This window comes from Corythoichthys intestinalis, chromosome 16, assembly GCF_030265065.1.
Source record: "Corythoichthys intestinalis isolate RoL2023-P3 chromosome 16, ASM3026506v1, whole genome shotgun sequence".
NCBI lineage: Eukaryota > Metazoa > Chordata > Actinopteri > Syngnathiformes > Syngnathidae > Corythoichthys > Corythoichthys intestinalis.
In genome coordinates this window covers 1,577,498-1,594,015 of record NC_080410.1, presented here as the reverse complement: position 1 = coordinate 1,594,015, position 16,518 = coordinate 1,577,498, and the positions used below count along the sequence as shown (strand labels likewise).

General features: G+C 38.8%; 1 protein-coding gene across 1 annotated transcript in view; it reads right to left on the bottom strand.

The window, feature by feature from the left end:
• Positions 1-16,219, bottom strand: part of LOC130904876 (apoptosis regulator BAX-like) — a 31,420-nt gene extending 15,201 nt beyond the window's left edge. Inside the window, exons 1-4 of the mRNA XM_057817963.1 lie at positions 16,015-16,219; positions 15,802-15,853; positions 6,626-6,793; positions 6,407-6,545 (exon numbers count right to left, since the gene is read on the bottom strand). Coding sequence (XP_057673946.1) covers positions 6,407-6,545; positions 6,626-6,793; positions 15,802-15,853; positions 16,015-16,045 — 390 coding nt within the window. The 5' untranslated portion in view covers positions 16,046-16,219. The remainder of the gene's footprint in view (positions 1-6,406; positions 6,546-6,625; positions 6,794-15,801; positions 15,854-16,014) is intronic.
• Positions 16,220-16,518: the final 299 nt, after the last annotated feature.

Sequence of the window (16,518 nt, the reverse complement as noted above, 5' to 3'; positions counted from 1 at the left end):
AGAATCACCGTATGAATGTATTATATCTCTGTAAAATATGGGTGGGAACCTCTTGGTACCTCACAATACGATACGATTTCACGTACAGAGCTCACAATAACGATCTCATGATATGGCGATAAAATGATTATCGATACATTGGTCAGTATATCATACTAATAGCGCGAAGGCTAAAGCTAATAGTGGTGCCTTAAAGAGATCCACAGACATAATGACTTGTAGTTCTTAAAGGGAACCTTGGACTTAACGACTTATAGGCTCTAATATAAATTATTCTCTTTTACTAAAAATGTTATTAGAAACACATAAAATATTGCCTTTGATTTAAAAATCGATAATATTTAGTACATGTTTTGACCTACGGAGGGCACCATGTTTTATGCACGCAATGGACGCTCGGGGTGATGACAGTTTGTCACTGTCACTTGATGAACACTATGGGGTTCCTGCAATTCCTTCTACGTGGCGAGACGTCCAACACATGCGCACATCAGTGAAAACCGACGAGTACTTACTATTTGTTTTTTATTGAATCTTTTACTAACTTTTCATTGCCTCAAAATACTTTTTGCAGGAGTTTCCCTTTCATAATTTTAAGCATTGTGTTTTCTTGTGGTAGCTTTACAGCAGATTGTCGACCATATTAGTCACATAGCATATTTAAACCACCTGTGTTTGATATTACTACGGTGGAGTGTTTTCTTGTGGCATTTTTAGTATGTTTTCTCTGTATGCAATCGAAACAAAGCAAGCTGAAAGTACACGGTAGTACTTTGGGTCTCAAATTCGAATTTGTAGACATTTTGCCGATGTACTGTAGCACATTTTGGCAGAACACCATTTTTCCTCCCTCTACTCTCATCTCATCCCGTCTGTCCTGTTCATTTTGCTTTTGCTGCTCGTTTTGTGTAATACTGTGAGTGCTGTCATGCTCATTAATGTTCCTCTCGGGTTCAGATTGAAAGGGTTGAACAGATGACATGTTTATGTTGCTAAAGTCATACTCTGGAAGCCCGGCAGCATAACCATGTGACGTCATCGCCGTGTGACGTCAACAACAATGGCATTAGTTAAAACTTTTTACAAATTGTATAAAAACAAAAACCTCAAGAGGGGTTTCAAAGATCTAATTATTTTAACTCATACAGTAATATCTTTTAACAACTACAAGTCTTTCTATCCGTTGATCCTTTTAAAAGAACTGTTAGTACAAGTTATAAGTTTATATTAAAACCCCTTTTGACGTTTTTGTTTTTACAAAATTAGTATAACTAGTAAGTCACCATTGTTGTTGACGTCGCAATGCACTGTGGGCGGTGATGTCAACGGGTTGCGCTGCCGGGCTTTCAGTGTCTTACTTTAGCGACATAAACATCATCTGCTAAGCCCTTACAATTTGAACCCGAGAGGAACATTAATGAGCAGGACAGCATTGTCGATATTTCACAAAATGAGCAGCAAAAGCAAAATGAACAGGAAAGACGGGATGAGACGAGAGTAGGACAAAACTGGTAGTGTTCATGTGGCTAGGTCATCTAGTGACAGTGACAGCTGTCAAGAACTCCAGGTTTTGTTTGCAGATCTTCATGGCAAACTATTGTGGGATCAAACTTATTTCAATATAATTATAGAGATTGTTAGCATTCAGACTTGTCGTGTAATTTAGAAATGATTAGAATGTACAGTGAACCACGGCAGTTTGATTATTATTGCAACAAGCCCGTGCATCACAGCATACGAAACTTTGATACGGTTTGACTCAAACAAGAAGTCTAATGGGCTCCGCCTCTTAGCCAAATGAGTGCCACCTTACCCGATTGGAACCGGTTCAACGACCATCATATTGTTGTCATGTAAAAGCGCTGTCCCGCTGGTGTTCTCAGATTTTGCGCTCTTATCTGATGTTGCTCCAGACTCTTTGTTGAGGTGAATAAGCACTATTTTATATTCAATTGGACTTTCACAATTCGAAAAGATGATAAACAAGTTTTATGTCATGCCTAGAGTTCAATTTTGTTAAGATTTGGCTCACTGTGTCTGGTCATTGTGATTACCCATTTTTTTGGACAGTACTTATATAGCACATTTATCTACATGGTTACCATGCCCAAAGCGCTTTGCATTCGCAAACATTTACCCTTTCACGCACACATTCATACACCAATGGTGCTGCTGCCATGCAAGGCGCAAGGGCACTTCGACAGTGGCAGTCGTAGCCGGGAATCGAACCACTGACCCTTTGGCCTAAGGACAACTCCAACTACCAACTGATCCACAGGCGCCCATTGATTTCACCTGTTGTGGGTTCTTGTGTGTTGACCAGTCCGCTGCCTCTTATGTCACCTACCTGTGCCTCATTGTCTTGTTACCCCAAGTCCCCATGTGCTGTCTGTTCTTGTTGGGTCATTGTCTATCCCAAAGTCTGTTCATTTTCATGTCTAATTCGCCGTTTTTGATGCCTTTTTTTGTATTTTATTTTTGTAAAACAATTTTCGAGTTCACCGCCACCCTGCCTTGCCTAGCCATTTGTTTTTCTTGTTGTTTCCCTGCAATTGGGTCCTCCATGCCCATGCGTCGTGACATTACAATATAAACATACATATACTGTATGTATGTTGCATATATGCAACATGAATATGATGTAAATAAATGCTTAAGACTGAGAAGCGACACGGAAAATGAAATGAATTTTTTAAATTTAGTTTGATTGCTGGCTATTCGTTTTCTGCTCAAGAGATTATAATTGATTATCATTGTCATGTGCTTTATTTGTCCCTAAGGCACGTTTGATGCATGTAGGTAGCATTCAAGACCACATTGTTTAGTAACATTAACTAACACCACAAGGACCATGGTATTTTTTTCCACACCGATGGTATGCGTATTGTTTACCGATCTATTAGCAAAAATCAGTAACTCAAGTCCCCAGATGAAAACCAACAAATCTGTTATGAATACAAACTGTCAAATGGCCCCAAGTCAATTTATCTGTAACCCGCCTAGGATCGGTTTAAAGACACTGCAAATGAGCTGGAATTGGATGCAGGTACGACGTCGGGAACTCACCCCAAAGTTCTGTGACCAAACAATCTGACCAGCAGTAGAATGTGACAAAATCATACCAGTCGTCAAACTAGCTTTGCTACGATAGAGCACAGCTATTCTTCCAGTTCAATCCAACCGCATCATCACCCCCAGCATGCTGCGCAACGTAAAACATGGCGCCCTCCGTAGGTCAAAACTTGTACTAAATAATATAGATTTTTAAATCAATGGCAATATTTGATGTGTTTGTAATGACATATTTTAGCAAATGAGAACAATTGTGGCTTATTAGGGCCTGCAATCTTTATACTCCTGGATCCCTTGAAACAAACGGAACGCTATGGGGCTTTTGACTATCGGAGATGCTTTTGACAAGCAGAGACGTTTTGACCGAAGTGACCAGAGAGCCAAAGCCCTGGATGAAAAATTAATGCAGTGTATAGCCTTCGGTGACCAGCAGTTTACAGTCATGGAGGACATGGGAGTTTTGGCTGCTTTTACAGAGAGCATCTGGAGCCCCGCTGCCAGATACCAAGCCGCTGCTACTTTTCGAATGCGAATAAGTTACGGTACGCTACTGCCATCACTTTATGCAGTTTTTAATGTTATTCATTGTTAGGATTGGCTTACTTTTAAATGCATTTTTGTGCAATTTAGTGTTTACTCTATAAGTAATTGTTGCCAAAAGCTTACCATTATACATTGTCAGGCAATCTGTCATTGTTTAGATGTTGGAATTTACTACTTGTTCACATTTGATGTGGAAAAAGTAGCAATAAATTCTATTTTTCCAGAATAACATTTGCTCTTTTGTATAATTTAAAACTTTACAGAAATATATACCTTTTAATAGAATTATCAGCTTGACATTATCAGTTATCAGCTGGAAGAAAGAGGAAATTATTGGTTATTGGTATCGATTTAGAAATGCATTATCGTGCATCACTAATGCTCAGCCTTTCAAAAATGTTCATTTGATTCATAAGGGCACACAGCCGCCAATAGATGGGAGCGATAGACAATTTTACATTTAACACAAACTCTGATACTCAGGTACAGCACTCACCCCTCCCAACAGGAAAAAGACTCACCCAGACTGAAAATTAAGGGATTTTACATTCACACTTGCCATGAAGACTATCTTCTCCTTTGCCGTTTCTGCACCCATTCAGTTTTCTTTCCGAGACGTATGAATACTCAGTCATGTCAATTTGCAGTGTTCACAGAACGTTAATGAAAATATTATAGCTCGATAGGTTGCAGGGTTTCCCCTACACATTAATTATTGTGGCGCACCGCCACACCAAAATAAAAGCCGCCATGCTGTGCAAAACAGTTTTTTTTTTAAGGCAGTTCCAATCTAGCGGCAGCCTAGTGTGAAGAGTTCAGCGGCAACCTATTCATTGTGTATTGTAATGACCGTAACTATGCGAGGCCCCCTTAAGAGACGATGGGACGGGGAGCTGTGACGTAGAGGGAAGCTAGAAGGAGAATGGGCGAGATGGCGGTTGCATGTCGCGGAAGCCCGCTGTTATTTTCTTATTGTTTTTCTTTATTATTGTTGTTGGCCACAATAGAGTAGTTAAGCCTATACAGACTCCTCTCCTTCTTCCTCCCATCCGGGGCATTACAGTATTTTGGATCTGACTTTTTGGCGGTGAGTGAGCAGTGAACGGCCGTCTTAGACGAAACGTCAAGTTTGAATGAAATTGCGCCGCGAGGCGGGCAGAGCGCCGCCGCGCTAATGTCAACAACGCATTCAGTAGCAGAGGGGCAGGCGTACTTATATCTGTGCTATCAGGCTGTTTCGGCAGACGGCTATACTCAATCACGGCTGACAAAACCTTGATAAATGCACTTTTTTATTGCTTCGCGAGCTCTGGTACACTAGAAAAATGACTCTCATACTTGTCCTTGCTCAGCTAATTGGTACCTCGATGTGCGTTTGTGTTTAAATGTAGTTCACTGAGAACAACAAAAAAAATTATTCACCTTCTCACTGAAACTAGTAAATCTCTTTACATGGCAATTAGAATTCCCCCCACTCCTTGAAATGGAAGGGCATAGGTTTGGTCCCAATATTGGTGGGGACGATATAACAGCATAACCTGCATGTACAGTAAACTTTTTGCTGGGGACGGGACATTAATAAAACCAAACAGATTAGGTGAACGGGGTTTAGGGCTACATTTCTCACGAATATGAACCTAACTAATTGATAGGCTAAATGATCAATGCAAAATTAAATCTGTATTGACTTGTATGTACTAACTTTCACACTGCAAATTTATCACGTTTTAATCTGAAGATTTTTCTTAAATCTATTCGATTAATTTTCTCCATCTTGTTTTGAGTGTTAAAGACTAACAGATTAATGGGTCAGATTATTCAATATACTTTAGGGTAAATATTACCATTTGTTCTTATTAAGACCATACATCAAAAGGTTGGTCATTTTTCACTAAAATCAAGGGAGGAAATGCTTTCAAATAATGTTTTGAACAATATCACTTCTTGAATTAAGAACATTTCTGACGAAAAAAATGTTTTTTTTAAGATTAAACGTACTCACTTTGCTTAAAGTAAGTGTGTTCAGATTACTTTCAGATAGCTATTTTTCTTATTTCAAGAAATCCGAGTAAAATTTACTTGAAGTACTGGCAGATAATTTCACTTATTTCTAGAAGATTTACACTGAAAACAAGAGAATTTAACAAGTCATCAGGCAAATAAAACATGTGTTGGAGGGGAAAAAATGGTGTCAGTGTAAGTCTTAACATAATGAAAATAAAAAATGAGTCTAAAAGACCTCTATAACTGAACTCATTATATAACGCAAATAAGGTTGCTTAAAAGTTGGTGGGGACAATTTGAGCATCCTGAAAAGTTCCTAGTGTTATGTCCCTAACGTCCCTATGCAAACCAATGTCATTGGTCCATTAACAGAAGGACTATCATTGTTGTGTTAATGTAGTACATATTAGGGCCAAATAAAAGGAAAAAGAAGGACTACGAGATATAAGTCGTACTATTGCTACGAGAAAAAAAAAAGTTGTATTATTACGTAGGGTAATCTATCTGTAATCAGTTACGCATTTTACTTACATGTACCGAAGCTGAGAGCTGTGATATTAGCATTGCTAATGAAATATTTCAAATAAATCTTTGTTATGGTTCTTCTTGGGAAACAAATTGTAAAAAAAAAAATTATTTGTCATGATATTAAGCCATTTTGCCGTGGCATGACATGGTGAGGCGGTCCAACTCCGATGCAGCCCACCACCGCAGCTTCAAAAAAATCCTAGGGGAAACCCTGGGTTGAGTTAAAAAAAAGAAAAGAAAAAAAAAAAATCAAACCCACCTTGAGTGCTAGTTTCCCTGCAACGTAGAACAGCACAGCAATATTCTCCCAGGTAATGCCTTGTTCAAAGACTTTGTCAGCCACTGCCTTAAACTTGTCCCACTTAGATCCTTCCGCACAGGCTACACCATCAATTGCACTGTTATCAAGGAATAAGGAGTAAACAATGCAATGTCCAATTCTATAGGCACCACCACATGAAAAAGAGAGGTGACTTACTCCTGGAACTCCTGGTCACCTTTCACTCTGTCACCAATGATTCGGATCATTTTGCCCAACTGGGTCACAATGTTCTGCTCCTGTCTACTTTTTATTCTCACAGCGACCAGTGGAGTAAGAGGAGGAATATCATCTGAGCGCACATCCTTTAGTTCTTCCTCTATGACCCTGGAGAAAGAACATCACAAAAAATGGTGAGATACATCATTGAACAAGTGAACATCACTTTACAGAAAGGGTGTAAAGGTTCACGTGGATGTATTGAACCGTTCGGTTTTGCGTGTTCAGTTCACTTGTGTACCGCTTGGCTTTGTTTTATGCATATTTTTTCTTCATTAAATTTATGATTAGCTCAAGTGAGGCGCTACGTGTGGAACTGAAGTCCTGTTGGTGTTGCTGTTTCCACAAGGACACCTTAAGGTCGGACACTCTGACAGTTTAGACTTTACAGCCTGTAAATCCCCTAAATTACAGGCATGACAAACGGCAACATGACAAGACGTTATTGACGTTATTGTCATCATTGACGAAAACAACAGCGCGTCAAAATGACTCGAAAAGGCACACTTAAAACTCCCTCCCAGTTTTTATTCGGCACTGATAGACCAAGGAAAACCGGAGATATGATCGTTTGAATTTGACGGGAGAGAATATTTTCATCCTTGCGCTTTACACACAAGAGAGGGACTCATGCTCTTGGGACGGGACAGTTTAACGAGGGTAAAATAATAGTTTTAAATTAGGCAGGACAAATATTTATTTTAGGGCTGTCAAAATTATCGCGTTAACGGGCGTTCATTTTTTTTTAATTAATCACGTTAAAATATTTGACGCATTTAACGCACATGCCCCACTCAAACAGATTAAAATGACAGCAAAGTGTCATTTCCACTTGTTACTTGTGTTTTTTGGTGTTTTGCCGCCCTCTGCTGGCGCTTGGGTGCGACTGATTTTATGGGTTTCAGCACCATTATTATTATTGACATCAACAATGGCGAGCTACTAGTTTATTTTTTGATTGAACATTTTACAAACTTTATTAAAACGAAAACATTAAGAGGGGTTTAAAATAAAATTTCTATAACTTGTACTAACATTCATCTTTTAAGAACTACAAGTCTTTCTATCCATGGATCGCTTTAACAGAATGTTAATAATGTTAATGCCATCTTGTTGATTCATTGTTATAATAAACAAATACAGTACTTACAGTATGTACAGTATGTTGAATGTATATATCAGTCTTGTGTCTTATCTTTCCATTCCAACAATAATTTACAGAAAAATATAGCATATTTTATAGATGGTTTGAATTGCGATTAATTAATTTTTAAGCTGTGATTAACTCGATTAAAAATTTTAATCGTTTGACAGCCCTAATTAATTTTATTCCAGTACAGTAGTACCTCTACATACATATTTAATTTGTTCCAAGACCTGTTCTAGGACCTGTCGAGCAGGATTTTCCCATGAGAACATACATTATATATTGATTAATTCCTTCCAAAGCCCAAAAAAAAAAAAAAAACGCTAAATCCTTCATAAATACTGCTGCTACAATTACAATTAGTAATTACACAGAGCAAAACAAATTATAAATACAAATCGTAATAATAATAATAATAATAATAATAATAATGTAACATTTTGGGTTCTAATGTCGGTTGTGTTTTGCATGCTGCTCCTGAATGTACCGTGTGACTGACGAGAGAGTGACAGAGGTGCGGAAGACTGGGAAGTTCTTACTTTCTCTTTTTATGTTCTGTTGTTGTTGGCGCCGGCTACAGCGCACAGTAGACGTGTTGCAGTTCTCAAATAAATAATTAAAAACCTGATGAATCTGGCGACTTCCTTGCCACTGTTTTAACAAGAACAACAACGGCACAGCTACAGGCAATTCATCTTCTTTTGCCCAGTCAACTTTGGACAGGAATTGCATAACGCCATTAGTAATGTATTATCTCATGATGTGCTTAAAATATTGTTGTATATGTAAAACGATTGCAGTGGATTGTCAAATAAAACATGCAGCGTTCAGCACTTCCTCATTTACTTAGTCTGTACACTTTCATGTACAACAACGACAGAAAGTTATATAGTGCCACATCTGGCTGAGTGTATATAGCACTATACCACTAGTATTAAAGTGTATTCGTGTGCGTGTCTGTCCCTCTGTCTCGTTTTCCTGTCAAGATTGCTGCTATTAGATTACAGGAATTAAAAGCATGCCATGTTGTTCTTTGTTTTAATACAATAACATACTTTGGCAAAATACATTGGTCTATATTTGGAAAATTAAATCTATATGCACATTGTTCATTGGTCCATTAATGTGTTTGACATGACATCTTTTGTAAAGATAAGGTGCTCATAAATTTAAAGGATCATTCTGTTACCTTAACTGGGGTTTTTGTTCAGACAAGGTAATCGCCACCTTGCATATTGTTATTATTGAGTAACAGTTTTGCATTAATCATTCATTTGTGTAAGTAAGCCCAGAGAGAAATGTAACAGCACATCGCACTGCGCCTAGCTGCTTACCTACTTCACCTGATTGATTTGACTGGCTTGCTATCTGGTTGGCAGACTGGCTGACTGACTACCTTTTCTTATGTTTGATTTTGTTTCAAATGGTATATGCACTTTCTTTTTTTATTATGGCTTTAATTAAGAACAGAGCTAGAGTCTGTTGTATAAATGAAATGCCCTTAATCCCAAGGGATTGTTCTGTGTATATAATGAGTTAAATTCACTGGCAGTTTCAGGTTCAAATAGACGACATTCCGAAAACTTTATTTTTTTCATTATTTTTATTTTGCCAAGAAATAATGATCGATATCGGAAAATGGGGTGTGAGAGAAAATAATCGGGATTTTCTTTTTAAGCAAAATCGAACAGCCCTAATGTATGCCCTGCGATTGGCTCGCAGCCGGTTCAGGGTGTACCCAGTTTCCTGCCCATAGTTACCTGGCATAGGCTCCAGCACCCCCACAACCCTTGTGAGAATAAGCAGTAAAGAAGACATCAGTTCTTCAACCTTTTCTTTGTTAGCATGAGTTACCTCACAGTTAAGAAAGGGATAACTTGATAACAGCCTCAAAATTAATAAATAAATATTTAAACCTGCACTTGCTGAGATTACTTATATTGTATGACAATTTTGTTGTGAGTTTCGTGATCAGTGATCTAGAACTAAGGGTGTAGGTTTGCATCGGGACGGTAGGGACAAAACACTAGCAACTTTTCAGCACGCTGAAATTGTCCCCACCAACTTTTAAGCAACCTTATTTCTATTATATAATGAGTTCAGTTATATAGGTCATTTAGATTGACTTCCCTTATTGTGTAAGGATAGAAATAGAATTTACCCGACTATGATGAAGTTAATAGTTTTCATTACGTTTAGACCAGAGGTTGCGCTAGACATTTTCGTTGTCTGTCATTTTGACTGACAGGGTCATAAAAATCCGGTCATAGTCTATTTTTACCCGTCACTTAAATTTTTAAAATGATAATGATGACATATTCAATAGTATTTAGTTTTCATTCATTTTTAATTAATATTGTAACGCTTGCTTGGCGGCGAAAAATTAGACACGGAAGTCGTGGTATTTTTCTCCCTTTTTTACTCTGCTTACCGCCAACAACTCCGCCCCCAAAGAAAAAGAGGCAACGATATAGACCCCAATCACCAACGTCACACAATGATCTTAATTGTGGTTGTCAGCCCAAAATCTTCTAAATATATATTAAATGCATCTTACCAGATATAAAAAGACTACTACATAGTCTGTGGTGATCGTTTGGTGCCCAGATTTCTTGTCGAATTACAGCAGTCCATCTCGCTCTCATCTTCGGGTCTCTCAGAATACGGTAGAACTTCAAGTCTCTCCGTCTGACTTCTCTGTTACAGCAACCAACCGCCACACACGCCTTCACCATTTTGATTATTAATATTAACGAGCAGAAAAACACGCCGTAATAGGAGGCATGTACGTAGCGGTAATGTGTAAACATGACGAGCTGACACACAATATGGCGGCTCCGGTCAGGGGGGCGGAGTTGTGACGTCATGTGATTGGGGTCTATACACAGGCGGCAATCTTGTCCATCAATTGGATGACGCGCTGGCACACCGGGTGCACCAATAAGAACCTCGCGTTGATGTGTCAATCACGGTGCCGCCGCCAGACCCCGGTGACGCTACAATATTCTAACAGAATATCCAATGACGTCATGCATTAAGAGAGACAATAGCTAATTAATATGCTAACTCGCCACCCTGTGGTCTGGGGTGTGAATTGCAACCTGTCAAAATGACGGACGGACTTCAGTTTTTTCCGTCACCGTTTTAAAAAACCGGTCAACGACGGAAAATTTCCGGTTAACGCGACCCCTGGTTTAGACTCACATTTACCCCTTTTCACTAAAAGTGTGCCGGTCAATTTTTCCCCTGAAATGCACATTTGATTGGCTGATGACTTGCATTTATTTAAAATGTACAATGGTACCTTGACACACAATCTTTTCGAAATCCAACATAAAATTTGACTGGCCATTTGTTTCTACATCCGACGACATGCTCGAAATATGACGACTGATGACAGCAGCGCCGTTTGTTTTCCCGCAAGACGGGCGCACAGCGAACATCCTTGTGAGAGAAATCAACATGGGTTCCAAAAAGCGTTCAGGTATACTACGCAAAACACATCTGCCACATCAGAACCCGATTCGTTACATTATTACAGGTATTATTATTATTACTATTATTATCTTATTATTCCGATTTTTATTCATGATTTATTTGTTTTGCTCTGTGTAATTGCTATTTGCAATAGAACCAGCAGCATTTATTAAGGATTTAGTGCAAACAAGGTCCTGGAACGAGTTAACTTTTTATGTAGAAGTACCACTGTATTTATTTTCTACATTATTATCAGGGGTGCACATAATTTTTTTGCCCAGGTTCTCAGAGGAGGACCTGGAGATGTGACTTGGTCCTCATTGAGCTTGAGAGCCGACCCGCCTGATGCGATAAATTTATGACAAGCTTTACTTAGAGCCAATTAACTTTAATTATATTAACAATTAATGCTTGATTAACATCAACTGGCACACAAAATTGCCATTACTTTGAAATGAAATGTAAAATAAAAAGCACCAATTCAAAATAAAGGGCATTATGTGGCTCCCACATTAACTCCAACCCTTTTTAAAAGTGGGATGTCCTCCTCATAAGACCTTATTGAACGTGCATGTTTAGCTTTGTAAAATGCGAGCAAAAACACGTTTGTCAGTGCATGTCGCTGTTCATTACCTTTATTCCGCCACTTGTCCATAGGGCGAGCGGGGTCCTGTTTGACATCGATAGTTTGCTTAATTGCCACATACTCTGTTTTTTTCGTGCTTTTCAAAGTTTGGATGGCTGAAATTCTTTGACCCTACATAAAATGCGCTGCTCTTATCGGCGACATTGGGATTCTCACAGCACATTTTGTACCGCATTTCCATGCGAACATCATTTGCTTCTAGCCATGGTACCTCCTACTTTTCAGCAAAAGTCCTTTTTTTCGGTAGCTCCGGTGACGTCTCTGTCGTCTGTCTGTCTTTTGACGGGGGTGGGGGAACACGGAAGTAATTACTCAGTGTGGCCTGCCTCTTTGACATTTTGAGAAGTTATTTTCTCGTGTCCGCCGCAAATACGGTGGTCAGCCATCGGTACGCAAAAGCGTATGGAAGTCGTTGAGGGCCAGCGCGTTTGTCTACGTCCGGTACGCATGCGCGCATGCTGACCACTTATGTGCACCCCTGATTATTATACAACTTTTTTTTTGCAGCCTATGCAGACATTTAATTTTTCAAGATAATCATGCATTAATCATAGTAGAGGTAAAAAGTTTTCATTTTTTGTTGCGTTTAGCTGTGCATCCCAACAAAAGCAGCAGTGCTTTACCTGAAGAAAGGCTCCATTTTTATTTAATTTTGTTATACCCTGACTAAGAAGTTTTTTTCCCAGTTATATTAATTTATTTAGACACACATGTTGGGTAGTCTTAAGACAATTGTTTATATTTGCATTCCTGGATAGTTAAGAGACATAGGCGGACTGGCCATATGTGCATTCAGGAGGAGCACAGACCGGCCGCTGGGCTGGCGCCCACCTAACCAGCCAAAATACACTCTCTCTCTCTCTCTCTCTCTCTCTCTCTCTCTGAGTTACAATACATACGCCAAAGCGTGTATTTGTTGTGTATGTTAATATAACTTAGGTTATGTTCATATATTGCAAATTTGTGAATAAGTGGTCCGCATGCGCGCATGCGTACCGGACATAGACAAACGCGCTGGCACTCAACGGTTTCCATACGCTTTTGCGTACCAATGGCTGACCACTGTATTTGCGGCGGACACGAGAAAATCACTTTCTCTCGGCCCCACTGAGTAATTATTTCCGTGATTCCCCACCCCCGTCAAAAGACAGACAGACGACAGAGACATCACTGGAGCTACCGAAAAAAAGGACTTTTGCTGAAAAGTGGCTGCAGGAGGTACCACTGCTAGAAGCAAATGATGCTCGCACGGAAATGTGGTGCAACATTTGCCGTGAGAATCCCAATGTCGCTAATAAGAGCAGCGCATTTTATGTAGGGTCAAAGAATTTTAGCCATCCAAACTTTGAAAAGCACGAAAAAAACAAAGCATGTGGCAATTAAGCAAACTATCGATGTCAGATAGGACCCCACTCGCCCTATGGACAAGTGGCGGAATAAAGTTATTGTAGAATAGCGCCATACGCTGACAAACGTGTTTTTGCTCGCATTTCACAAAGCTAAACATGCACGTTCAATGAGCTCTTATGAGGAGGACATCCCACTTTTACAAAGGCTTGGAGTTAATGTGAGAGCCGCATATGAATGCCCTTTATTTTGAATTAGTGCTTTTATGTTTATTTCTTTACATTTCACTTCAAAGTAATGGCAATTTTGTTGTGCCAGTTGATGTTAATCAAGCGTTAATTGTTTGTATAATTAATTAAAGGTAATTGGCTCAAAGTAAAGCTTGTCATAATTTTATCGCATCAGGCGGGTCGGCTCTCAAGCTCAATGAGGACCAAGTCACATCTCCAGGTCCTCCTCTGAGAACCTGGGCAAAAAAATTATGTGCACCCCTGAATATAGATTTATTTTGCATTGATCATTTTGCGTATCAAAAAATTAGGTTCATATTAATGATAAATCTAGCCCTGACCACCGTTCACCCTATCTGTTTGGTCTTATTAACTCATTTGCTCCCAGAAACGTATAAATACATTCTATTTTTAAATGCTTCATTGTCCCAAAAACGTATTTATACGTCTTTTGCGGGGGTTTTTTTTTACAAGAAGAATCTATAGCTTGCGAGCTATCTGAGAAACAAAAAACAAGGCTCCAAACTAAGCCTGAACGATATATCGTTTAAACATCGCCACCGCGATGTCCGGGTGCGCGATAGTCCCATCGCAAGCACGTGCAATAGTTTTTATTTTTTTTAATCCACATACGCCTTGCTTTCTGCTCTGCACAGCCTCACACACTCCCTCTCCCAGCCCTTTGTTCCTCTCAGTCACTGCTGGCACTTGCTTATTAAAGTTAACGATGGCTTTGATCTGGCCAAAAACTTCACACGGGCATCTGTCAATCATCGTTTAACTTGTTAAACAGTTTCTGCAAGGGAGCCGCGCTGGAATGCATGTGTGTGCGTGTAGAGAAGTTGGAGACATATAAATGCCAGAAGTGATCATGAGGAGTTTGAAATTTCTACATTTCACTCCAACGCTCACAGCTAAGGGAGATAAAACAGAAGCATTTAATAAAGCCAAGCATTTATCTACTACAGTACTTTATTCTTGTTCAAAAATGATTTGGTTGGACAGTTATGTTTAAAACTGATCATAATTATGACATTTGAAGTGTTTAAAAACCATTTATTTATATACATTTTTTAAATCACTTTTGGGGAAAAAGTGAGAAAAAAAAAAAACATGTCTTATATGTATCGCTTTCCAATGCTAAATCTGAATAAATACATTGAGCACGAAAAACACATACAAAAAAAAAAAAAAATTGATGGGGGGACCCATTTTGCGGTTTTTCACTTATAGGGTGAGTTCTGGTCCGCATTAACCGCAAAAAACGATGGATCACTGTACACTGTGGTGATGGTGAGTCATCCAAAGTCTTTCCAAACAGCTATTCAAGTCATCTAGTGAAAATTTCTTTAACAAATATATATATATATATATATATATATATATATATATATATATATAAACAAAAATTTTAATATCGCAATATAATATCGCAATATATCGCAAACCCCCCAAAAAATCGCAACAATAGTTTTTTCCAATATCGTTCAGGCCTACTCCAAACCCATTTTAAAGCAATAAAACTGGCCACTGGAGGGCAGTAGCGCATTTTGTAAAGACCCGCAACCTAATTCAACAGCAATGAAAGGCCGGGCAGCACAGTCGGAGCGCTGGCGGCAGTATGCCAGGCGGCGGACGACCAAACAAAACAACCGAGAGGACGCCTGGAATGCCAGGCGCTGGATGACGGAGCAAAACGACTGAGACCACCGTGCAGCGGGCTCACCAAGCAGACCCCGCAGAGATTAAAAAATAATCCATCTTTGTGAGACAGACAACGATGAGGGAAAAGTTTACACGGCAGACTCGGCGACAACGGCGTCATCTCGGCGACAACAGGCGTCATCTCTCAGTAGTCATGTGTAAAATTGTTACTTTGCTATCAAAAGCTCTATTTGTCTTGTTCATTATATCTTGTAAAAGGAAAATGGCTGGGAGTGAATGAGTTAATGTCCCGGCCCCAGCAAAAGTGTCCCTACCAATGTTGAGACCAAACCTACGCCCTTTTGTAGAACCCTTTCTTGTTCTTGTAAAAAGTATCATTTCGATTAATAGCCTCTAAAAGCATGCTGTGAATTAAACAGATAAATCAATGTTGATAAATCTTTAAATTCATCGATCCATCCGTGTTTTTTTTTTTTTTTTTTAACTTTTCCCATTAACTATACGTTTTATACATTTCACACAATTATGTGACGATATATGTTTTTGAAATGCATGTAATGTGGCAAAATATAATCATTTCATTCACTCAATGAGGTGAACTTACTCCTTTATCAGTGCTTCGCCGATCCGTTCATCTGTGGAGGAATCCATCACATCTAAGTGGGCAATAGAATGAAACTTTTATTTGATCACAGTTTTACATGTTACATTTACACTGCTTTACTGTATATCCTGGTTGGACTGTAGATTACGTTACCAATGAGAAATGATCTACCTTTACCAGCTATGTTAGATTCTGTTTCAATGCAAAACTTACCTGACATATCATTTCCTCCGCACGCCATCATTTTATAAAACAAAATGGTAAAAGGAAAATATCTTCGACTGACACAAAAAAAAGACAAGTTGTCAATTAAGGTGTTGAAGCGAACACATAAAAGACTGAGGTTTTTCTGTCAAACCGACCAGCAGCCAACAAACTTTTCGCAAGGAGAGCCCCCAAGTTCTCGTTTCCTTCCTGTGTTTTTTGAGGACGTTGAAATACAGACTAAACGCCTCGACTGCCATCTTTAGGACTAAAGCTGCAATTGCCAAATGGCTGACGCTCTTTTGCTAGTGGACGACCAAAACTGCCAAAATTTTAAATAAATAAACAAACAAAAGCAAAAAATAAAAACGACTATAAAATCACAAATTTGGTAAATATATAAATGAATAAATAAATACATAATCGAATTAAAAATTAATATAAATACAAAAATAAGAAATATGCTTTTTTTAAAAAAATACTCTCTCTAAATATCAAAAGCCTCAGCATTAA